Source organism: Salvelinus namaycush, chromosome 12 (assembly GCF_016432855.1).
Source record: "Salvelinus namaycush isolate Seneca chromosome 12, SaNama_1.0, whole genome shotgun sequence".
NCBI lineage: Eukaryota > Metazoa > Chordata > Actinopteri > Salmoniformes > Salmonidae > Salvelinus > Salvelinus namaycush.
This window is the reverse complement of record NC_052318.1, coordinates 34,088,236-34,114,063: the sequence shown is the minus strand read 5'-3', so window position 1 is coordinate 34,114,063 and position 25,828 is coordinate 34,088,236. Positions and strand designations below refer to the sequence as shown.

At 43.2% G+C, this 25,828-nt stretch overlaps 2 protein-coding genes across 3 annotated transcripts; one reads left to right on the top strand and one right to left on the bottom strand.

Moving 5' to 3' along the window:
• Window positions 1–5,592: 5,592 nt before the first annotated feature.
• On the bottom strand, window positions 5,593–16,240 carry LOC120057150 (platelet-activating factor acetylhydrolase IB subunit alpha2-like). Of its 2 annotated transcripts, XM_039005610.1 has the most exons (6): window positions 15,878–16,240; window positions 15,253–15,334; window positions 11,244–11,333; window positions 8,712–8,828; window positions 8,439–8,561; window positions 5,593–7,416 (listed from the first exon to the last, which is right to left on the bottom strand). In XM_039005610.1, the coding sequence occupies exons 2-6, from the start codon at window positions 15,331–15,333 to the stop codon at window positions 7,138–7,140; spliced, it is 690 nt and encodes a 229-aa protein (XP_038861538.1). In that variant the 5' UTR covers window position 15,334; window positions 15,878–16,240; the 3' UTR covers window positions 5,593–7,137. The 2 variants fall into 2 exon arrangements, with proteins under 2 accessions (XP_038861538.1, XP_038861539.1); XM_039005611.1 differs by lacking the exon at window positions 15,878–16,240 and having other exon boundaries at window positions 11,244–11,371.
• Window positions 16,241–17,330: 1,090 nt separating this feature from the next.
• On the top strand, window positions 17,331–25,058 carry LOC120057495 (myelin protein zero-like protein 2). The gene is made up of 4 exons (XM_039006096.1): window positions 17,331–17,556; window positions 23,792–23,961; window positions 24,205–24,415; window positions 24,580–25,058. Exons 1-4 carry the CDS (start codon window positions 17,502–17,504, stop codon window positions 25,056–25,058), a joined length of 915 nt encoding a protein of 304 aa, XP_038862024.1. The 5' UTR covers window positions 17,331–17,501.
• The last annotated feature ends 770 nt before the right edge of the window (window positions 25,059–25,828 follow it).

Here is a 25,828-nt window from a genome sequence, read left to right as displayed (position 1 = left end):
CGTCCTCTCACTGTCAACTGCGTTTATTTTCAGCAACGTGTAAATATTTGTATGAACGTAACAAGATTCAACAACTGAGACATAAACTGAACAAGTTCCACAGACATGTGACTAACAGAAATTGAATAATGTGTCCCTGAACAAAGGGGGGGTCAAAATCAAAAGTAACAGTCAGTATATGGTATGGCCACCAGCTGCATTAAGTACTGCAGTGCATCTCCTCCTCGTGGACTGTACCAGATTTGCCAGTTCTTTCTGTGAGATGTTAGCCCACTCTTCCACCAAGGCACCTGCAAGTACCCGGACATTTCTGGGGGGAATGGCCCTAGCCCTCACCCTCTGATCCAACAGGTCCCAGACGTGCTCAATGGGATTGAGATCCAGGCTCTTCACTGGCCATGGCAGAATACTGACATTCCTGCCTTGCAGGAAATCACACACAGAACGAGCAGTATGGCTGGTAGCATTGTCATGCTGGAGGGTCATGTCAGGATGAGACTGCAGGAAGGGTACCACATGAGGGAGGAGGATGTCTTCCCTGTAACGCACAGTGTTGAGATTGCCTGCAATGACAACAAACTCAGCCTGATGATGCTGTGACACACCGCCCCAGATCGTGACGGACCCTCCACCTCCAAATTGATCCCGCTCCAGAGTACAGGCCTCGGTGTAATGCTCATTCATTCGACGATAAACACGAATCCGACCATCACCCCTGGTGAGACAAAACCGCGACTCATCAGTGAAGAGCACTTTTTGCCAGTCCTGTCTGGTCCAGCGACGGTGTGTTTGTGCCCATAGGTGACGTTGTTGCCAATGATGTCTGGTGAGGACCTGCCTTACAACAGGCCTACAAGCCCTCAGTCCAGCCTCTCTCAGCCTCATGTGGCCATGACACACAGCACAAGGCCCAGCTAGCCCAACTGGACAAAGGAAAAAACAACAATCTAATGGTGACTGTAACCCAAGCTGCCCTGCAGCAGCAGATATCCTCCACCACCTGCTTCACAGTTTACCCAAGCACCTGCTACTCAGTTTCCTCCTCAACCATATGGGAACCCACAACCATACCTACCCACACTGAGACAACCACTGGTGTGCTGGTACTGCGTGTGGCAGGCCATATGAGAAACATGTGCCCTCACCAACCAGAGCAGCAGCAACCCTGGCAGCAGAGGGGAAGAGGTCAATGGAAAGGAAATGCTGGCAGAGGGAACTTCCAAGGTGTTAGAGGTGGAAGACCAGTCTACACTGGACAGCCTCAACCTGTTTTCCCCAGACTCAACCCATGAATGGTTGACAATATGGATGGCCCCAACAGCCTCCTGTGACAAACCAGGTGTTGTTCCCACCGCAGAATAATCAACAATAGGGATGCCCTGACCCCTTTCTCCAGTGTCACCAGTACATATTTCTGGATGGTACCAAAGAACCAATCATTACTATGAAGGTCAACGATCAAGAGGTACCATTTTTAATAGAGACTAGAGCTCATACCTCCTGCATTGGATCTACAGGCCAACACCTCGGCCTGGGACTCACATTTAAGTCAATGAGGACGATGGGAGTCGCTGGGATATCTCAAAAGCTGTACTGGACTGAAGATACAACAATTGACCTGGAGGAAGGTAATACTATTAAGGCTCCCTTTCAGAACTCTCCGGCCACTCCCGTTAGCCTACTGGATAGAGACATTTTCCTGATCAAGTCCAACATGATTCAAAGGCCCAACCTGACCTTTATGATGAACCTCTTGAGCTCCCCGATGTTACCCTCTATGTTGATGGCTCTGCCTTTATCGATAATAGGGAGACTGGTAGGAAACATGCAGGGTTTGGTAAAGTCTGACTGGATAGGTCATTGTTGATTGAACAGCCCTTGCCTGAACATTGCTCAGCACAACAAGCTGGGCTTCTAGTACGTACTGAAGCATGTAAATTAGGTGGTGGTTTGAAGGTTAACATTTATTCTGACGCTGCATACGCCATTGGCATTTGCCTGTCTTAGATAGGTGTTTGGAAAGGTAGGGACTTTGTTAACGCGTCTGGTACCCCTATTAAACACCGTTTATAGATAGAAGCCCTGCTTGAAGCTATGTTGCTTCCTGCCAAGTTGGCTATTCTTAGGGTCCGTGCCCACACAGGCAACACTGACAGCGTTAGTTTGGGTAATGCAGCTGCTGATTCTGCTGCTAAGAATGCTGCTTCCCGCTGCCATACGCATGCTGTTCTGCTTGCCTCCCCGTGTACGTCTGAAATCACTGATCTGAACCAACACCAGGCTTCGGATGCACTTAATCACCCTTTGTGGGAGGCTAGAGGCTGCTCCAGAGGCCCTGATGGCTTGTGGAGGCAATCACTCTCTAACAAACCAAACCACCTACACCCCCTCTAGTCTCCTCTGTGTGTCACGTGCCAAAGGTGGAGATGGTTAGACTAATATCTGACACCTGGTTTTGTCCAAATCTGAATTAAATTTGCAAAACACGTGTATAAATGTACTACATGCATGCAATACAAGAAATATACGCCCCAGTATGGGTCCTTCCAGAGTCTTAGTCTAGGACCCGCCCTTATGTTTAGGGGTAGTAAGTATGCCTCTAAGTTATATAAAGTCTCCTCTGCTATTGAATGTCCTAAATATCCCATTCATCCACTGCCTTTGGCAATTGGAAATAACAAGATAGAACCTGTCTTGAATAATTTGAGACCTGTAACCAAACCCCAACTTTGTCTTTGTGGTAGAGGTGGTATTACCATGGGCCATTCAGACAACTGTAGGAGTTACGCGAATGTGCCACCAACTACCGAACCCTCCCTTAATATGAATCATGCATTAACCTTCTCTGACTCTTTAACTGGAATACCCATATCCATTATAGGGTCTGGATTGGGGCTCCTAATGGGCTGATGTTGGTTTGCGGTGAAAATGGCTACTTACAATTGCCTAATGGGTGAGATGGTTGCTGTTATTTAGGCCAAACTCAAGTTCAACCATACCCCTGCTGACCCTACTGGAGGCTAAGCGTATCTCCACAGTGCACCGCAGTAGCCGTGTGAAACAAGCAATGGCAAATAATGAACTGGCTGATGGCTTTTCTCTTAGCAATGGTGAGCTGTTTGGCTTGGCACTTTTCCCTGGTGTTGGGATTAAAGTACTAGGTGATTGGATTAACAACATCACCTATTCTATGCAGGCCCATATGAATTTGACTATAGCTGGTTTTGCCCTCCTTTCCACTGATGTTCAGAATCTTAAAGCTGTTTACAGCCAGGTATAGCCTGGCATTAAACTACATCCTGGCTAAGGAGGGTGGATATTGCAGGGCCCTAAATTCTATTTCCCCCACTGAATGTGTTATGCTTCTCCCTGACTCCTCTGATAATATGACAGAGATTTTGAAAGAATTAACACAGTTGGCTGACACCTACACCCCCACAGGAGAAGACTCCTGGTTCCCGTTTGGGTGGTTGAAAGATAAACTAGGACATTTTGGATTTAAGTTGTTTTCCATTTTAGTCCCATTATTGCCCCTGTGCTTGTTCTGCTGATTTGCATTTGTGCATTCTGTGCAGCTGGCAAATGGGTACTTCATAAGGCTATGCCAGGCATGTTTATGCTTCATGTTCCTCATCCTCCAGACCCTTATTTCTATCCTCAATCTCCCGAGGATTGCTTGCAATCTAATACACCTTTTATGGATGTTTCTTATAATTACTATGCTTGAGTTGCTTTGCTTTTGTTGAGGCCTTGTGGCCTCAAAGGGGGAATGAAGAGGGTTAAACCAAGGCCTTATACCCTTTAAAGGGTAAATAAATGATGTTATGATAAACTGTAAGGTCTCCTCTTCAGGAGACCTATGTGTGTGTGTGTTAAAACCTGTTTTGAAAAGCCAACTGACATTTACTCCTGAGGTGCTGACTTGTTGCACCCTCGACAACTACTGTGATTATTATTATTTGACTGGTCATTGCTGGTCATTTATGCTGGTCATTTATGAACATTTGAACATCTTGGCCATGTTCTGTTATAATCTCCACCCGGCACAGCCAGAAGAGGACTGGCCACCCCTCATAGCCTGGTTCCTCTCTAGGTTTCTTCCTAGGTTTTGGCCTTTCTAGGGAGTTTTTCCTAGCCACCGTGCTTCTACACCTGCATTGCTTGCTGTTTGGGGTTTTAGGCTGGGTTTCTGTACAGCACTTTGAGATATCAGCTAATGTAAGAAGGGCTTTATAAATACATTTGATTTGATTTTGAGTGTTGTGGCCTTCAGACACTATCAGAAGGCGTCTACATTCAGACTCCTCCTGTCTGGATCCCACCGTGGTTATCTGTTTTCCCGAGGACACAAAGCTGCCACAGACCTGATGAAACCAGCCACCTGACAGAAGATGCTTACACTCGTTCACCTTGTTATGACCCTATACTTGTCATGAAAGGTCAAGTTTCGTTCAAACCCACTTCTGAGTTTTTACTTGCTGATAAGATTGTTCCTGCTCTCAGGGGGAGGTTAGATTTATTAAAATGTTGTTGCTAGGGAAAGTTACGTAAGGGGGATTGGGGATGCTGTATGAGTTACAGGATGTCTTAGACATTTTGCAGAACATGGGGAGAACTATTATATACTGTTAAACTGTACTCTGCCTACAATTGTAATACTAAAAGGAGTATTTTAGTTAAACAAAGAGTCTGTTTCCTTTCCGTTACTAATGTATGCTAATTATATAGACCTGATCATGTTGAAGAAATTGACCAACAGCCTATACGTCCTGTCTTACCTTAGACTACTGTATAATGCTCCATGAACTGGATCTCATTGACCTTCCTCCCCTCTTCTTTCAGTGGTTAGGGGACAGAGGAGTGATAAGACTGACTTCCAAGTACCAGGTTAGCCATAGCAATTTATTAGTTACAGTAAAACAGAAATGGTGTCTTCCTATTGTTGCAGTAATCTGAATGGTATTATTAACTTCTAGTCAAAGTGAATCCTTGTTCTATTGCTGATGTGCATTAATGGACACCAATATAATAGTTTTGGCAACAAGCTATTTAATTTATTTCTTCAATTTGACGACCTTTATCCTCTCATTTTTACAATTTCTGTTGTGAGCCTTAGTAACTGTTTCATCATAAATTGTGCAAACCAACACCACAGCATAGCAGCAGAGATATCCAACAGGTAACTCGTAATTGTCAGCCAGGGATAAGGGAGGGGGTTTATTCAAGAGTTCTTAAAACAGTAAGACAACCCTCTTCTCTCCCTCACAATATCACTGATAATTACCAGATTTACCTTCGTAACAGTTTTACCATAATTGTGCAAGTGTTTGCGTGACGTTTCCTATCCAATAACCTTGGAAAGGAAGTCATTTATTGAGACAAGCCATCAGTGTCTGTCCCATTGACAGTAAAAGAGGTCTGTCCCACTTGGAGAGAGCGCACATAAAAGGGCTCCCTCTAGAGGTTAAATGGGACTCCTGCAAGTTAATTATGCAGTGACAATCATAGATACTAATCACAAACCTTGATGATATAATACCTTTTCTCCACATTTACACCTTAAATACAACTGAAATGAAGCAACACCACAAATCATGTACATCCATGGTCCTTTATTGGAATGCGCCGTCTTTTCAGCATGTGACAATAAGCCAGATATAGTGCACGGTTTGCACCAAATACAGATGCTCACTAATGGTCATTCTCTTACAAACACTACCACATTCGCAACACAAGGCCATCTATCCAAGCTTCACACACACATATATATGTATTATATACAAATGGGCCATTTCTAAACAGGTCATACAACCAATGCACAGACTCAAACATAAGTGACATACACACTTCTCACCTCCAGCTATGTTTAAGGTTTACTCACACACACGCTTATACAGAATGTAGATCAACATAGCGCAAGAAGAATACGTGTAGACGGTTATAACATGACAGCAGTCGATGCTCAGCAAGAGGACCTCTAACCACTTCAGTTCAACTGCACCAGGAAACAAAACAGGGTTGAAAGGTCAAACACATGACATTCTCTGTGACCTGTGGTTGGTTTTTAGTGTAGTAGACTAGTAATTCAATCAATGTTGTGTGTCAATAGCTTTATCATGATGCTACTGTTTAAGTCGTCCTGCGACAATATCATGTGTTAGGAGGCAGGTGGTAGTGTGGCCAGGGCTGGGTGGGGGTTCTGTATACTACACAACAAGACAAAATAAGGACAGAAATGAAGAGCGGCGAGAGAGTGAGCAGGAGAGAGAGAAAGTGCAGGGATTTTAGTTACAGTTTTTTTCTATGTGTAAGAAAGGCAGTGTCTGACAGTGTGTGTATGGCAGAAGGCCGTTACAGGAAGATAGCTTTGACTTCACTGCTGTGTGTGTGTCAAAGCAGAGAGAGGGGGAGGAGAGAAGATTTCCTAGTTGGTCCTCAGATGGCGATTAAGAGCTTTTAAGAAGTCTGTTGGGGCATATGGAGCCAACTCAAACTGATTTCTGAGAGAGAACGCATAGGAGTGCTTATTACTGTGCAGCTAAGCTGTGACCGAGTAGGAAGCTACTTTACATTTCATATGGCAAAACTGACATTTTACAGTCTACTACAGTGTCTGTGTGTTTTTTGGGGGGTCTATGCATGTGTGCCATTGGCCTCTCTATAATGCTTGTGCAGGTGTACTTCAGAAATGTCCCATCTCTCTCTCTATCCTCCCACTATCAGATCTCTGACCGCAAGTGCTACTGTTGCTGCTACAGCATGTACGTATAACTCTCTGGAAGTTGTTGACTCTCCACACACAGTCACCCCGCACACATGCACATGATCCCATGCACTCTCCCTCCTGCAGTTTCAGTTCCACTCACATGAGAGTGCCCATTCTCTCTGCTTGGCCCAGCCCCCTCATGTGAGTGACATATCTTGATCTGACCCCTTCCCAAGACAGGAGCATGCCTCACCCCTGACTATCCCCCCTCCCCTGTTCCCAGTAGAGACTTCAGGTAGAAGTCGCCCCTAACCACAGATCTAGGACCAGACCCTGGAATAGTGGTTTGGGGAAACTTCCAGCTACTACCCAACAGAAGGAGTGAGTCAGTGAAGCATGTCCCTGGCTGTGTGGCCCCTGGGGTGTGGCCCTCAGACCAGCGAGGCCCTCTTCTCCTCAGGCGTCTCATCCAGTATCTGCAGCAGTAGGTCACTGAGGGGCTTGGCGATGGCCCGGTAGCCTGCCGCCGTCAGGTGCAGGAAATCAAACATGTCCCGTGTGGAGATGGTCCCGTCAGAGTGCACAAAGCCCACCCCCACGTCCAGGAACTGGGCCTGGCCCAGCCGCGGCAGCCAGGAGCGCAGGAAGCCATTCACCGCTGCGTTCTTCTCCCGCAGCGGGTTGGGCCCGTCACCCCTTGCCAACAGACCCTGAGATTTACAGACAGAAGGGGCTATTAGTTACTAAAAGGACAAACATCTGTAAATGCATACATCCTAAATCAGGGTTGGGCACAACTCAGAATTCAGAGACAGTTTGCACTGTTTTGTGAAGGGAGAAGTACACAGCGTTGTATGAGATCTTCAGTTTCTTGGCAATTTCTCACATGGAATAGCTTTCATTTCTCAGAACAAGAATAGACTGATGAGTTTCAGAAGAAAGTTCTTTGTTTCTGGCTATTTTGAGCCTGTAATCAAACCCACAAATGCTGATGCTCCAGATACTCAACTAGTCTAAAGGCGGCCAATTTTATTGCTTCTTTATTGCTTTTAAAATGATAAACTTGGTTTAGCTAACACAACGTGCCATTGGAACATAGGAGTGATGGTTGCTGATAATGGGCCTCTGTACATCTATGTAGATATTCCATTAAAAATCTTTACAACATTAACAATGTCTACACTGTATTTCTGATCAATATGATATTTTAATGTACATTTTGTTTTTGCTTCTCTTGCAAAAACAAGGACATTTCTAAGTGACACCAAACTTTTGAACGGTAGTGTATATATTTTGTTTTCCTTGATCATTCATTTTAAGAGTTTGTCCTGAAAATCTATTGTTTCAACAATATTTTCTATGCATTTATATAACAACATGTTTGATGTTATGTAAAATATGTATATTTGAATAGACTACACATCCAATAGAATAGAAATTGCATTTTAATTTAATTTCACTGAAATCAATTATTTCCTTAAATTCAAACTCAAATTGCATATCTGTATCCTGTTTCCTGCTTCAATTCAACAAAATCTAATAAAAATTTAGATATATGAAGCATCCTCAATTAAATTCTGAATTGAGCCCAAGCCTGATTCTAATATACATGATCATATAGTATTGACACTGAGGTGATAATGCAAACTTTCTGAATGCAAACACTGCATGAGATTGAAATGTTATACTCCAGATACACTGTAGACAAAGAAAAATGAAAACCTTCACTTACCAGAACAACAACCTTAGTCTTAGGAAGACGGGAGGTGAGCAGCTGTGCAATGGCAAGGATTCCCCCTGCAACTTGCTCAGCTGAGTGCTCGTGATTGTTGGTTCCTACCCACACCACCGTCACCTGGAGGGGACCAATGAGGTATTGATTAGGTGTTCTGATCTGGATGAAAAGCATTACAGGACCAAAACTGTCCACCTGTGCTGTGCCCTTCTCCCTCTCAGGGCCTGTGCTGTCCCTCTCAGGGCCTGTGCTGGCCCAGTTGAATCTCACCTTTGGCCTGATGTTGTCCAGTTCTCCATTCTGCAGCCTCCACAGCACATTACAGGTGGTGTCTCCCCCGATTCCAAAGTTGAGCGCGTGCAGTGGAGAGAAAAGCTCCCGCCAAATCTGTGGACACACACAGGTTTTTTTTCTGGAACAAAAAAGGGGCTTAGGGTGGCTATAGGTTTGGTCAGCCAGTCTGAATTTTAGAGAACATTTTAGAAGCCCCCATCCTGGCAGTGTAGGAGAAATGTTTGCAGTTTTAAAGTGAATTTCCCACAGTTCTACACATTTTGCCATAGAGGTCACATTTGACCTTTTTCTCCCCAATTTCATGGCATCCAAATTGGTAGTTAGTCTTGTCTCATTGCTGCAACTCCTGAACGGACTCGGGAGAGGCAAAAGTCGAGAGCTGTCCGTCCCCCGAAACATAACCCAACCAAGCCACACTGCTTCTTGATACAATGCCCGCTTAACCCGGAAGCCAGTCGCACCAATGTGTCAGAGGAAACACTGTACACCTGGCAACCGTGTCAGCGTGCATGCGCCCAGCCCGCCACAGGAGTTGCTAGAGCGCGATGGGACAAGGACATCCCTGCCGGCCAAACCCTCCCCTAACCCGGACGACGCTGGGCCAATTGTGAGCCGCCCCATGGGTCTCCCGGTCGCGGCCGGCTGCGACAGAGCCTGGACTCGAACCAGGATCTCTAGTGGCACAGCTAGCACTGCGATGCACCACTCGGGAGGCCCCAAAATGTTGCAGTTTTGCTATGTCTATGGTGTTCTTTTTGCTAAAACATAAAATCAATACTGCTAAATTCAATATTATGGGAATGTTCAATTCTCCCCGTCTAGCTTTTATTATGGTGATTGTTAGTTCTCAAAGACTATAAAAAAATATATATAGGTCCATTATCATTTCTACATACCTTATGCTTTTAGTAATTTGAGTTGATAGATTGTACATTACTATTTTATATAATTATATCCTCTTAGTATGAATAGATTGTTTTTATATATCCTTATATCCTTAAAGATTGAAAGTAGTGTTAGGTTTAATCCCTTTGTGTATGAGAGGTGTAATTATTTAAACGAACTTCAGAACTGTGTATACCCAATAGTTCAAGGCCTCTCCGGACTGATGCGAAGTCCTGTGATATGCACAGAGGAGCATGGAGAAATCCCGGGTCATGGAAAAGTACATCTTTGTGGTGGGGGGGGGGGGGGCGTTGACACCTCATTCAAGGGTTTTTCTTTATTTTTACTATTAACTAACACTAATTCCATGTAGTAATAAAACTTTTTTTAAAGTGTTGAACAAATCCAAATATATTTTAGATTCTTCAAAGTAGCTACCCTTTGCCTTTACGACAGCTTTGCACACTCCTGGCATTCTCTCAACCAGCTTCACATGGAATGCTTTTCCAACAAGTCGGAGTATGTTCAGCACTTGTTGGCAGCTTTCCTTCACTCTGCAGTTCAACTTATTCCAAACCATCTCAATTGGGTTATGGTCAGATTATCTGATGCTGCACTCCATCACTTTCCTTCTTGGTCAAATAGCCCTTACACAGCCTAGAGGTGTGTTGGGTCATTCTCCTGTGGGAAAACAAATGATAGTCCCAGTAAGTGGAAACCAGCAGATTTCCACCGGTCTAATGTCCATTGCTCGTGTTTCTTGACCTAAGCAAGTATCTTCTTCTTATTGGTGTCCTTTAGTAGTGGTTTCTTTGCAGCAATTCGACCATGAAGGCCTGATTCATGCAGTCTCCTTTGAATAGTTGATGTTGAGATGTGTCTGTTACTTGAACTCTGTGAAGCATTTATTTGGGCTGCAATCTGAGGTGCAGTTAACTCTAATGAACTTATCCTTTGCAGCAGAGGTAACTCTGGGTCTTCCTTTCCTGTTGCGGTCCTCATGAGAGCCAGTTTCATTATATCGCTTGATGGCTTTTGTGACTGCACTTGAAGAATCTTGAAATTTTCCAGATTCTTGCCATAATATGGACTTGGTCTTTTACCAAATAGGGCTACCTTGTCACAACACAACTGATTGGCTCAAACGCATTAAGGAAAGAAATTCCACAAATGAACTTTTAACAAGGCACACCAGTTAATTGAAATGCATTCCAGGTGACTAACTAATGAAGCTGGTTGAGAGAATACCAAGAGTGTGCAAAGCTCTCAAGGCAAAGGGTGGCTACTTTGAAAACCTAAAATATATTTTGATTTGCTTAACACTTTTGGTTACTACATGATTCCATGTGTTATTTCATAGAGTTTATGTCTTCACTATTATTCTACAATGTAGAAAATAGTAAAAATAAAGGAAAACCCTTGAATGAGTAGGTGTGTCCAAACTTTGACTGGTACTGTTTTTGTTTAGTTTATTTTAACAATGTTTGGACTTAGTTGTAGTTATGAAAAACACCAGGGTCATAGCACAAAGAAAAACAACTAACACATGCACTGAGGTCAACACACACAGGATTCTAAGTGATATAACACAGTATGTATACACAGGCAGCTGTCCTCTCTCACCTCGTATTGCTGCATTAGCTGCACCATGGAGTCTCCTATAAACAGCACCTCCGGCTCCGCGTCCTTACACTCCTGAACAAACCGTGTGTGCTGCACAAACACATGTCGTCATCACCAGGCAGACACTACTACACAACAAGATAATGTTACACAATGGTGGAGATAGAGATGAACATGACTCTGTTTCAGCCATGTTAGGTTTCCTCTATGCTTGGGATCATCAACTAGATTCAGCTGTGGGGAAAAACATTATTTTAGGCGGATGGTCAGGGGGCCGGACCATAACTACAAATAATTTGTAGACTGCAGATTGACTGCAAGAGGCCCAAACAGATATAATATCTGAATTAAAACATTCATTTCAAACCTTGCTTACATTTAATCACATACAGTATCTCTATTATGCGTGGGAATACTTTGGAACAGATTTACAAAATGTTTATCTCTTGGAGTTGATTTGCTGGTATTTTTAGTCTTATGCCCAACAACAATAATACAAATTAGGGAAGCACAATATAAATTGGTGAACATATCAGAATGGGCTGATATTAGCTAAAAATGCCAACATCGAGCAGTCATTTGAAAGAGTAAGACAATTTCAGCGAGGCAACTCAAAGGCGAAATCCATTAAAGCCAGGATAATGGAATTCATTCCCCTTGACAATGAACCGCTCTCTGTCATGGGTGCTGTTGGCTTTCACCGACTTGTCAAGCACCAGTACAAATTACCAAGTGCGCTATTTTTCAGATGTTGCCCTACCGGAGTTACACAGTAATGGCGCCACTGCTATTAGCTTCACGACATACATACTATGTAATGCCGTTTGGGTCTTTGTGTGTCAAAAAAGATACAGTAGCACTGTCAAAGCTGTATATATATTTTTTTAACCCTTAACCCTATTGCCCAAAGCTAATGTTATAAGCAGCCAGCTAGCTTCATGGGCCGCCCTATGGGACTCCCAATCACGGCCGGATGTGATACAGCCTGGATTCGAACCAGGGACTGTAGTGACGCCTCTTGCACTGAGATGCAGTGCCTTAGACCGCTGCGTCCATGTATGTGTGTTAACTATTTAACTGTACAAGAATGCTTAAAAGGCCGCTAAAAATTGTAAATATCGGTATCGGTTTTTTTCGGGCAAGGAAAATATCGGATATCGGTATTGGCCAAAAATGTTATATTTGTATTAGTGATGCACCGATATATATACATTTTTTTGCTCAGAAAACTTGGGGAACCCTGCTCTATACACACATGTATTACCAACCATCAGTGACCTCTGGGTCAGTTGCTGACAGGACAGTATGACTTGGTGTTCAGGTGTGATGTAGTGAGATAGAGGCATTAGGGTAGCCCAATAATGGACTAAAGGAGCCTAACCCCTTATAGTCCAAGGACCTTCCGTCTTCTGTTTAAAGGTGAACTGGCTCTGATAGCCAAAATCTCCATCTAAACGTGAAACAATTCTCAATTGCGGTAATTCTAGAAACATAAATCCCTCTACTTTCATATCAAATCAAAATAATTTCACAAATGCAAAATTCACACTTACTGTACACTGTTTTAACAGTTGCAGCCGACAGTATTTTTCAGTAACAACACGTTTGTGTAGGGCTGGGCGATATATCAAATGAATTTATGTTTTAGCACAATGTTCCAAATGCCTGTATCGCAAGAATCAAGATACTTAAAAATATATATATTTTTGGTCTTCTGCTCCTTCTGCACTGTGTACCTTCCATCTCACACAGACACCAAGCCCCTCCCACTGTGTACCTTCCATCTCATACAGACACCAAGCCCCTCCCACTGTGTACCTTCCATCTCATACAGACACCAAGCCCCTCCCACTGTGTACCTTCCATCTCATACAGACACCAAGCCCCTCCCACTGTGTACCTTCCATCTCACGCAGACACCAAGCCCCTCCCACTCACAACAATAACAATGAAAGATAACTTACTCCTCTCTGACAACAAGCAGTTTAAACTCGATATTTGCATTTGAGGATTGGTCCAACAGAATGGGTCATATGGACACCGAAACGCTTAGACATTATTTTACTGTAATAAAGGAGAACTAAACCTTTCTAACGATACCCAAAATACAGAACACAGCAGACCCTACCAAAACAAGTATCAATGAACAAGATTGTGGAAAATGAATGCTCAGTTTCTGTCGCATGTGGCATTGCGGTACCACTAGCAGAATTTTAAACTTAAGTGCTAGCTGTCTAGTCTGTGCTGTCTAGTCTGTGCAATTTTAGAACTGTGCAATGAGCATAAAGACTCATTTATATCAGGAATTGGCAACTCGTTCTCATTCTGAGAACTGGGCATCTTCTTATCCGGGTAGGCCATTTGACTTCAACATCTGGACAGGCTAGCATGCTGTTCAGTTGGAGACAGACAGGAGGGTGTATTCATAACAGTTCAACTGTTTTGCCTCGTTAGCAAGCAAATAGATCCAAGTTGGCTAGACTTTAAATACACTGAACAAAAATATAAAAACGCAACATGTAGTGTTGGTCCCATGTTTCATGAGCTGAAATAAAAAAAGAGCCCAAAAATTTGGCAGTACCTTCAACCAGCCTCACAACTGCAGACCACATGTATGGTGCCGTGTGGGTAAATGGTTTGCTGATGTCAACGTTGTGAACAGAGTGCCACATGGTGGCGGTGGGGATATGGTATGGGCAGGCATAAGCTATGAACAATGAACACAATCGCATTTTATCAATGGCAATTTGAATGCACAGAGATACCGTGATGATATCCTGATGCACATTGTCGTGCAATTCATCCGCCGCCATCACCTCATGTTTCAGCATGATAATGCACGGCCCCATGTCGCAAGGATCTGTTAAACATTTCTGGAAGCTGAAAATGAACCAATTCTTTAATGGCCTGCATACTCACCAGACATGCCACCCATTGAACATGTTTGGGATGCTCGGGATGGACGTATACGACAGCGTGTCCCGCCAATATTCAGCAACTTTGCACAGCCATTGAAGAGGAGTGGGACAACATTCCACAATCAACAGCCTGATCAACTCTATGTGAGATGTGTCACCCTGCATGAGGCAAATGGTGGTCACACCAGGTACTGACTGGTTTTCTGATCCACACCTCTACTTTTTTTTTTAAGGTATCTGTGACCAACAGATGCATATCTGTATTACCAGTCATGTGAAATCCATAGATTAGGGCCTAATGAATTAATTTCAATTTTCTGATTTCCTTATATGAACTGTAACTCAGTAAAATCTTTGAAATTGTTGCATTTATATTTTTGTTAAGGATAGAAGATTAGCTTGCTATTCTGCTACCAGAAGTTGGCCATTGTTAGTGGATGTGCATAGCTCTGGTTAAATGTGTAAACAAATTAAATAGTAAATTTTTTATAGACTTGAAAGCCTGGTTAAGCAAATTATTACATCATTAGTGAGTTATTGTTGTGGAAGGCTTATATTTAGCCTATATATAATTTTACAAGCACTGAATTCATTAGATTATTCCTGACTGTTTGAAATTAACTGTGCAACAAATCTTATTAGATTATTATTTTTTTAAACGAGATACTGCATCTCATGAATCGGCCATAAGTATATATATTTAAAAAAAAGTTTAAATATCGCCCAGCATTATGTTTGCGGCGTCCGTCTTCTGGTTTACACACAGGTGTTCGAGACACAGATAGAAAATTAGCACAATAGTCCATTCAGTCTTCCGTAATCTAGCTCAGCAACATGGAAATATGGCCATGTGGGAACAATAACCCTATAAAAAGGTGTGCATCAATCTAACCTTTTGTTTTTTGAAAATGATTTCTTGGGGATATGAAAGATAAGGTCCTTATTTTTCCAACGCAAGCGATGTGTTAATGTTCAGACCAAGCGTAGGGCTCTTAAAAAACCTCCCCCGTACAGAAGAGGCCTTCGTCCAATAACTCTTATGTGTAATAGAACTGAATCAAAATCCAAGGCTAGCAGTAAGGTAGACTAACCTGGGACATCCAGCGGTCATCTCCCTGTACGTCCTCTACTGCCTGGGCCACTGCTGCGGGGTTAATCTCATCACCACTCATCCTATCAGAGACACAGAGGAGTTAAATCACACACACAATTAAAATAATAGCCATGTCCTTTAATATGCCCTGAAGAATAACGTCATCTGGTAGGTTATTGTCAAGACAGTTGATGAGGCTAGCGACTAGCTTTCAGTCCCCCTGCTGTGCACAGAGCGAGTGCTGATGGAGGTGGAGATAACAGCGCCTGCTCACTAGGGAGGCCCCACACAGACAGCCAGGCCAGGATGCAAGTATCTAATGACAACACCTTATATGCAGCCAAAGGGCTGGAATTGAGCACAACAATATGAATCGACAACTGATAATAACTTTACAATCATGGGTTGTTGCTAAGTGCTAGCATTTCAGAAAGCTTAAATTGAGTTTGAATTATGAAATCGTGGCATATGCGCTTCATTTTCACGGCCCAAGCCAGACGACCAAGTAAGCACCAGTAATCACTGCGGACTGTCGCTGTTCTCTCTCCCGACCAACACACAAGGCACGCCCACTGGACAAGGGTCAGTCAATCCGTGAAACCGCCAGTGCCCTACCCACTTACCTGGAGGTCTCTGATGATGGTTAATTGTTGCCAATATAACCAGAATATTCCCTCGCGCACGGAGGCTGCACGGCTTCGATGTGCGTGTGCGACCAATGATGGTTTGCTAACGGAGTGCTGCGGTCGGGGCGGGCGCTAGTTAGCTACTAGCTGGCTAGCAACTCACCCGGATACAATCAACTCCTTGTTTTCAGTCAAACAACTACGATATAGCTTATATGTTGTTCTAACTCTAACAAATATCTGCAAAATAAATGTATCAGAAATTATTCTAAATGTGAAATGTATGGGTCGAGTCAACCCAACCTCCCGCTCTTCAGCATGCAACGTTTCCTCTCCCCTCCCTCCTTTTCTCTCTCCAGTCTCAATGGTCCACTTCCGCTTTGGAATTGCCCATCGAGATAAGTCTTCTTCTTTGGTATAATGGCGTTTGCAACAATTACATGTGCATTCCACCACCTACTGTACAGGGGGATAATAAGGATACCATTTTTTTAAATAATAATATATATTTTAAATTAAACAATCCATACTATCAGCAACGAAATGTTAATTATACTAAATCAGCCTGCTTTTCTGTTTTAAATCAGGTCCCTACACAGGCTCAGAAGGATCCTGTGATGGCGGGACATTTCCTGGCGACAATAGTCGATGTTAAATGCTCTACAGCAAAGCTTTCTTAGTGTCCAACAAGCTTTCTCTACCCTTAACCTTGTTCTGAACACCTCCAAAACAACGGTCACGTGGTTTGGTAAGAAGAATGCCCCTCTCCCCACAAGTTTGATTACTACCTCTGAGGGTTTGAGATGAGTCGTGTATCTCCCATTGAAGCATGTTCCGCCTCTTGTGCTTTCATTTAATACTAGGTAGGTATCACATTTCAAATCATTAACTATTGACATGATTTCCGATCATTATTATATCAGTATCTTTATTTAGTGGGTTGGAATGTAAATTATAGATTGAAGATGATTTTCAGGTTTTAGTGTAATACAAAGAAATGTCCACCGAGTGGCAGCAGTCTCTGGCTGTATAGTGCACCCAATACAGTGACAAAACCTTTGCTTTAGTTGTTTTGAAAATAAACAATATGTTGTCCCAGAGACCTCATTAGGAACATTATACCTAAATGTTGTCCCAGCGTGGGAGATCGTACCTTTATGTTGGTTCTGGCGCTTGGGACATAATACCTTAATATTCTCCCAGGGACATCAAAGGCCTAACTAGTGTGTGCATTGCTACTTCCTGCACATGCATGCGCAATTGAATGGAAATTACCGTGAGAAAAACAGATTTTGCCTGCGGGTAAAAGTAGGCCTGCAGCAGCAGTAAGAATACTTTACACAGAGTTTTGGTCAAACAGGTTTGACAAGACTGTACATCACCCGCCCTCCAGACTGGCAAAGGCAAAAGTGTGTGATGCTGCCTATTTATGACGCCGCCTACAGTCCTAGTGCGCACATCGCCTGTGGTTTCAGACACCCGAGTCCATAGCGCTAAGATTCTTTATCAAAAACCTGTTGAGGTAATCCTTGCATGACACTTAAAACTTTCAATTTTGGAGGTTTCTAGTAACTGTTTGACATTTTGTCAGTCTTTAAGGCCTGAGCAAACTGCCAATCCGATGTATCGGACATGGCTACAGTTCCTCGCGCTTCTGGGTGGATTTGCAGTGCCAGGTGAGTTCGAAGTTACTTCCTTAATTTCTGATTTCAGTCCAATTAGTCACCATTTGGAGTTATACATGAACACTTGGGCCTAGTATTATTATGTGAAGACATTGATTCCAGCAACTGTAGGGCTCAAATGGCTACAGTTCAGGTGAACAGAGCCCCTATCTAATTTCCATCATAATGATAATGAGTAACCTACTCTTGATTCTGTATACTTTATCATTATAGAATAGCTTCGACATTGACATGTTTTTCAGGTAGACCAGGCCAAAGATCACGGATAATTATTAGAGTATTTTAAATAATCCCACAACACCCCCTCTCGCACCCATCTACACTGAACAAAAATATAAATGCAACGTGCAACAATTTCAAAGATTTTCCTGAGTTACAGTTCAGATAAGGAAATCAGTCAATTTAAATACATTCATTAGGCCCTAATCTATGGATTTCACATGACTGGGAATACAGATATGCATCTGTTGCTCACAGATACCATTAAAAAAAAGGTAGGGGCGTATATCAGAAAAACAGTCAGTCTCTGAACACCATTTGCCTCATGCAGTGTGACACATCTCCTTCACATAGAGTTGATCAGGCTGTTGACTGTGGTATGTTGTTGCACTCCTCTTCAATGGCTGTGTGAAGTTGCCGGATATTGGCAAGAACTGGAGCACGCTGTCGTACACGTCGATCCAGAGCATCCCAAACATCCTCAATAGGTGACATGTCTGGTGAGTATTCAGGCCATGGAAGAACTGGGACATTTTCATCTTCTAGGAATTTTGTACAGATCCTTGAGACATGGGGCCGTGTATTATCATGCTGAAACATGAGGTATTGGCGACGGATGGATAGCACGACAATGGGCCTTAGGATCTATCACGGTATCTCGGTGCATTCAAATTGCCGTTGATAAAATACAATTGTGTTCATTGTCTGTAGCTTATGCCTGCCCATACCATAACCCCACCACCAACATGGGGTACTCTGTTGACAACGTTGACGTCAGCAAAACGCTCGCCCACACAACGCCCGGTACAGTTAAAACCGGGACTCATCCATGAAGAGCACACTCCTCCAGCGTGCCAGTGGCCATCGAAGGTGAGCATTTGCCCACTGAAGTCGGTTACGACGCCAAACTGCAGTCAGGTCAAGACCCTGGTTGAGGACGACGAGCACGCAGATGAGCTTCCCTGAGACTGTTTCTGACAGTTTATGCAGAAATTCTTCGGCATTGCAAACCCACAGTTTCATCAGCTGTGGTGGACATTCCTGCAGTCAGCAAGCCAACTGCATGCTCCCTCAAAACTTGAGACATCTGTGGCATTGTATTGCGTGACAAAACTGCACATTTTAGAGTGGCCAGATAATAGTCCCCAGCTCAAGGTGCACCTGTGTAATGATCATGCTGTTTAATCAGCTTCTTGATATGCCATACCTGTCAGGTGGATGGATTATCTTGGCAAAGGAGAATGCTCACTAACAGGGATGTAAACAAATTTGTGCACAAAATTTGAGAGAAACAAGCTTTTGTGCATAATATAAATATTATGGAAAACGTCTGGGATTTTTTATTTCAGCTCATGAAACATGGGACCAACACTTTACATGTGGTGTTTATGTTTTTGTTCAGTGTATAAGAACTAAGAATTCAGGTAGGTCCATCCCAGTTTTGTTCCTTGTAGCCCTTTTCTGCAGTCAAATTACCTAGTGGCCTCATGGGTGAAATGTTATTAATATTTTATTAATAACATTTTTTTTTTTTAAACAGCAGAAAATCCAGTGTTTCTATGTCAAACAGTTCTGTTAGTTTTCTGTAATGCATATAATGTGTAATATTGGGATGCAAACTCAAAATTGAATACATTTCAACTCTATATCTGACATGGTACATACAGGTGTCTTCTTTTTTTTAAGCCCATAACCATGTGTGTGAGGTGTTTACTTTTGTTTCAAAGTGGATTTGTTTATGACTAGCAAGAAATTCTGTGTGACCCTGATTTAGCCCACTGCAGTCAAAGGTTAAAAAACGTTTTGCAACAGAATTGGCGGAATGAATACTCCCCTGATCACACAGTTCACTTTCATAGCAGCCATACAAACAGCAGCATCACATCTATGCTCTCTCCTCCTCGCACATTTTCCCTTCGCTTGTGGAGTTCAGTGCACAACACAACATCTGTCTGTGATCAGGCGAAAAAACCTCTCCAAGCCAAACCTTCATACCATAACTGCTACACACAGCCTACATCGGTGTCACCATATTAGCTAACATCATATACATTACCAAAAGTATTTGAACACCTGCTCTTCGAATATCTCATTCCAAAATCATGGGCATTAATATGGAGTTGGTCCCACTTTTGCTGCTATAACACTTTTCTGGGAAGGCTTTCCACTAGATGGAACATTGTTGCAGGGACTTCCATTCAGCCACAAGAGCATTAATGAAGTCGGGCACTGATGTTGGGCGATTTAGGCCTGGCTCGCAGTCTGTGTTCCAATTCATCCCAAAGGTGTTCGATGAGGTTGAGGTCAGGGCTCTGTGCAGGCCAGTCACGTTCTTCCACACCGATCTTGACAAATGATTTCTGTATGAACCTCGCTTTGTGTACGGGGGCATTGTCAAGCTGAAACAGGAAAGGGCCTTCCCAAACTGTTGCCACAAAGTTGAAAGCACAGAATCGTCTAGAATGTCATTGTATGCTGTAGCGTTAAGATTTCCCTTCTGGGACTAGGGACCCAGGCGGAAGCATAAAAAACAGCCCAGACCATTATTTCTCCTCCACCAAACTTTACAGTTGGCACTATGCATTGGGGCAGGTAGCGTTCTCCTGGCATCTGCCAAACCCAGATTCATCCGTCCGCCTGCCAGATGGTGAAGCGTGATTCATCACTCCAGAGAACAAGTTTCAACTGCTCCAGAGTCCAATGGCGGCGAGCTTTACACCACTCCAGCCGAACCTTGGCATTGCGCATGGTGATCTTAGGCTTCAGCACTTGGCGTTCCCATTCTGTGAGCTTGTGTGGCCTACCACTTCGCGGCTGAGCCGTTGTTGCTCCTAGACTTTTCCACTTCACAATAACAGCACTTACAGTTGACCGGGCCAGCTCTAGCAGGGCAGAAATTTGACAAACTGACTTGTTGGAAAGGTGGCATCCAATGACGGTGCCAATTTCAAAAGTCACTGAAAGTCAGTAAGGCCATTCCACTGCCAATGTTTGTCTATGGAGATTGCATGGCTGTGTGCTCAATTTTATACACCTGTCAGCAGAGTGCAACTTTCACATGCCCCCCCCCCCCACCCCCCCCCACCCACCCCACATTCTGAAATAGCTTTCTTGCCCCCCCCAGTTTTATCATTTGAATGTGATACAAAACGAGGCAACGGTGTGCTTTAGGACCATGCGGACACCTCCGAGCAGTCGGGTAGGAGTGTTTATCCGACAGTATTAAAAATATATATATATATATTATGTTCCCCCCACTTCTAAAGCAGTGTGGCTGAAATAGCCGAATCCACTAATTTGAAGGGGTGTGCACATACCTTTGTATACATAGTGTAGCTACTAGAACTAAAGCGTTAGTAAACCCACAATCCAATCCATGTGTAGAATCATGCAGTAGTGTACAGCTAGCAGTTTAGCAGTTACACCGTCTGGACCCGGTGACGATAAATTGTTAAAATCAAAAGCTTGCCTTGAATTGGAAGAGTTGGCGTATTGGATAGCCTTAGCCTGCTAGCTAACATAAATATAATTCCTGTCTGTTAGAGTCAGGTCTTTGAGTAGGCTGCATGAGCTAGTATAAGTAAAACTGAAACTTGAGGAAAAAAATACAATTTCTCTCTCTGCTGCTTCTCCTTCATTTTTGAAGAAATTAATTTGTGCAACACTGTTCAACTATTGTCTTTCTCTCTTTTTGAGTCAACTACTCACCACCATAGCCACGGGGTCTTTTACTCCTGTATAAGTGGACAGAAATAGTCATCAGCATCACAGGGAGAAAAAATACTGCTATTGACACACTTGTTGAATTATGCAACAGAACGTAACAACAACAGTAATTTATGAGGCAGTCTAGACAGCGCAGGTGAGTACAGGTAGGCCTAGAGTGACAGAGCAAGGGTTTTGGTGGTGGCAGCCCTCTTCCTATTTATGTTTCATATATGCAAATACACCTGTTGTATTTATGCAAATGAGGCATATCATTTTCTTTATTTTAACACAAAATATATTTTTTAAATACAGTACCTGATACAATTAGAACATATATAGGCTATATCAGTGTATTCTAAGAAACAAATAGTTAAATTTGATAATAAATTGAATAGGCTACCTGAATTCCCACCAAAATCCCTGAATACCATTAATTATTTGTCCGCGCCAATGGGTACAGATGGAAGATTGAATGTTTGCCAGAACAGCTTTATCAGAATCCTTTAATAGTCCCTGGCTGGTTCAGTCTCCCGTAGGTGGACTTCTGGACTGAACACCTACAATCATTAACCACACACACACACACACACACACACACACACACACACACACACACACACACACACACACACACACACACACACACACACACACACACACACACACACACACAATATAACACAGTGAGGGCCTGGCACAGCAGTGGAATGCTGAATGAATCATTACAAGGCCATTCCACCTGCTTTCTAATTTTATTATTATTTTTATTTTATTTTATTTAACCTTTTTTTAACTAGGCAAGTCATTTAAGAACAAATTCTTATTTACAATGATGGCCTACCCCAGCCAAACTTGGACGACACTGGGCCAATTGTGCGCCGTCCTATGGGACTCCCAATCACAGCCGGATGTGATACAGCCTGGATATATAGTTTATTTGCTCTTTCAGTTTTCTTTGTGTTTGACTTAAGTGTGAATTAGAACTCTAGCTCAGCTTATTGTCGTGATTAGTTCACACTGGACTACATAACGTACTGTAGGAGAGGAGACACGCTTGAAGAGTTTGACTGTGTACAAAATGCATCATTTTAGGGAGGGAGGGTACACTTTGTGAGCTACATTACAGCTCCAGTGATTTGAGGAGTGTAGTCAGTGTACCAATTGGTTCTTGGAAGTCAAGGCCATGTTTACTGAAGATGCACTGTATAGTACTGTGTATACTGAAGCAAGTGAGCTAGGTTTAAACTGAAGATGCACTGTATAGTACCTTATATACTGAAGCAAGTGAGCTAGGTTTAAACTGAAGATGCACTGTATAGTACTGTATATACTGAAGCAAGTGAGCTTGGTTTAAACTGAAGGTACACTGTATAGTACTGTATATACTGAAGCAAGTGAGCTAGGTTTAAACTGAAGATGCACTGTATAGTACTGTGTATACTGAAGCAAGTGAGCTAGGTTTAAACTGAAGATGTACTGTATTGTACTGTGTATACTGAAGCAAGTGAGCTTGGTTTAAACTGAAGATGCACTGTATAGTACTGTGTATACTGAAGCAAGTGAGCTAGGTTTAAACTGAAGATGCACTGTATTGTACTGTGTATACTGAAGCAAGTGAGCTTGGTTTAAACTGAAGATGCACTGTATAGTACTGTGTATACTGAAGCAAGTGAGCTAGGTTTAAACTGAAGATGTACTGTATATACTGAAGCAAGTGAGCTTGGTTTAAACTGAAGATGCACTGTATAGTACTGTGTATACTGAAGCAAGTGAGCTTGGTTTAAACTGAAGATGCACTGTATAGTACTGTGTATACTGAAGCACGTGAGCTAGGTTTAAACTGAAGATGTACTGTGTATACTGAAGCAAGTGAGCTTGGTTTAAACTGAAGATGCACTGTATAGTACTGTGTATACTGAAGCAAGTGAGCTTGGTTTAAACTGAAGATGCACTGTATAGTACTGTGTATACTGAAGCAAGTGAGCTAGGTTTAAACTGAAGATACACTGTATAGTACTGTGTATACTGAAGCAAGTGAGCTAGGTTTAAACTGAAGATATGTAAACAGACACTTTGTTTTAAAAACCACTATCAACCTTCTCATGGTCATATGCATCCTTGAAGCTGTGAAATAAAGATTTCTGTGTTTAGTAGTGTGCTCTGAACGTTCTGTGAGGACTTTGATAAGGTGCTTGCTAATGCTGTTCTCAGGGTTATTTAAATGCATTTATTCTATATAGTGTATACTGCACTGTATATCTGTGCCCGCGTGTCTCATTGGGTCCATTCTTTGTGTCAGGTGTGCTGCGAGTCGGTGGGATGGAGGTTTTTATGTCCAATGAGGTGGAGGCAGTGAACGGGACAGAAGTGAGACTGAAGTGTACCTTTAAGTCCAAACACCCCGTGTCCCACTCCTCTGTGACTGTCTCCTGGAACTTCCGTCCCTTGGGCCAGGGAGACGAGGAGTCGGTGGGTGACCTTTCCACACTGGAAGCCGGACTAACAGTAGACATGCAGCGAATGTGTCTGAATTAGGGGGAAGACTGGGTTAGACATGGGAACACACCTTTGTAGTACAGGTTCTTAAATGAGTGAAATCAAAATCTAGTGAGTCTATTGAGTCATCACTTTAGGTTTCTTGAACCACTGTGAATGTGTGTCATGTTTATTCATGTATGTATTCTTTGAAACGTGTGTGTGTGTGTGTGTCAGGTGTTTTACTACCAGGAGACGGCATACCCCCCTACAGAGGGGCGGTTTAAGGGCCATGCGGTGTGGTCGGGGGACATCCTGAGACAGGACGCCTCCATCAGCCTCCAGGACGTTCCCTTCACCTTCAACGGTACCTACACCTGCCAGGTCCGCAACCTGCCTGACGTCCACGGCATCAACGGAGAGGTCACCCTCAGGGTCGTCCACAAAGGTCAGTCAGCCAGTCAATCAGCCTGACAAATAATGTAAGTTCACAAATAACTACTCAATGTTAAAATGTACTATATCAGTCTAGCTGACACTTGTAAAGGGTTATTGAGGAATGCCAGTCAGTGCTAATGTATTGCTGTGTGTGTGTTGTGTTGCTCCCTCCAGTCTCCGTCTCTGAGATAGGCATGCTGGCTGTAGCCATCGGGGCAGCCATCGCCATAGTCCTGGTGGTGCTGGGCATCTTTGTGGTGTGCAAGTACCGCAAACTCAACCGCCACGACAACACAGACCTGGAGCTACAGGGGAGGGAACTGCAGGAGAGAGAGTTAAATGCCAGGATCCTAGAGGAGAAAGAGTTAAATGCCAGGATCCTAGAGGAGAGAGAGTTAAATGCCAGGATCCTAGAGGAGAGAGAATTAAATGCCAGGATCCTAGAGGAGAGAGAGTTAAATGCCAGGGTCGTAGAGGAGAAAGAGTTAAATGCCAGGGTCCTAGAGGAGAGCGAGTTAAATGCCAGGGTCCTAGAGGAGAGCGAGCTAAATGCCAGGGTCCTAGAGGAGAGCGAGCTAAATGCCAGGGTCCTAGAGGAGAGCGAGCTAAATGCCAGGGAGAAGAAGGAGTGGAAGGACCCTACAGTGTGTTGAGGGGTCTAGGGGGGTCCAGGGGTCAGGGGCAAATCTCCTCCCTACCTCTGCTGGTGTGGGTGAGGTGTCCTGTTTGGATGGACTGGTCTCTGACTAGAGGGGCTGGCCAGTCCAGGTCCACTCTGTTTGGGAGGACTGATGAATTTCTAGGGGGGTCCTGCTTTCTTCTACCCTCTGCTCATATGAGTCACCAGTATTAGTGATCCCTTTACATTCCACCACTTTTTCAGGCACCATTTCATGTTTTTTAACAAACAGCTATGTTATTGTATTTTAACTATGTAGTATTATGACTACTAGTAGTCTATTTGAGTCAATTATTTTACTGAGTAATAGTCCAAGAGATGTTGGAGGAATTCTTTTAACCAAAATTGCTGTTCTTTGGAACTTTTTCACTAACATCAACTCACACTGGGACTGCTGGCCCAGCTGCCTGGCCAGGTATGTCTGTCTGTCTGTGCTTCTCTGCATTAACTCTTGTTAGATATGGCTGAATTGGCACCAGCTGCAGTCTCTTGATGTGGTGGCATCCAACTCAACTAGCAGACTGGTTCAGCAACTCTTTGCTCCAGTATGCATCTTCTTCTTCATCACATTTGGAATGGTAGCCATTTTACCACTTGAATAATCAACATTCCTCTACAGTTGAGCTAATGGCTCATATGGACATAATTCCAAAATGAATGTTTTTGACAGCAAATTTGTGAGTGTGTTTTGTGGTTATGGTCAAGGTTCCATGGTGAGTTAAGTCAGTGAAACACTTTTGTTAA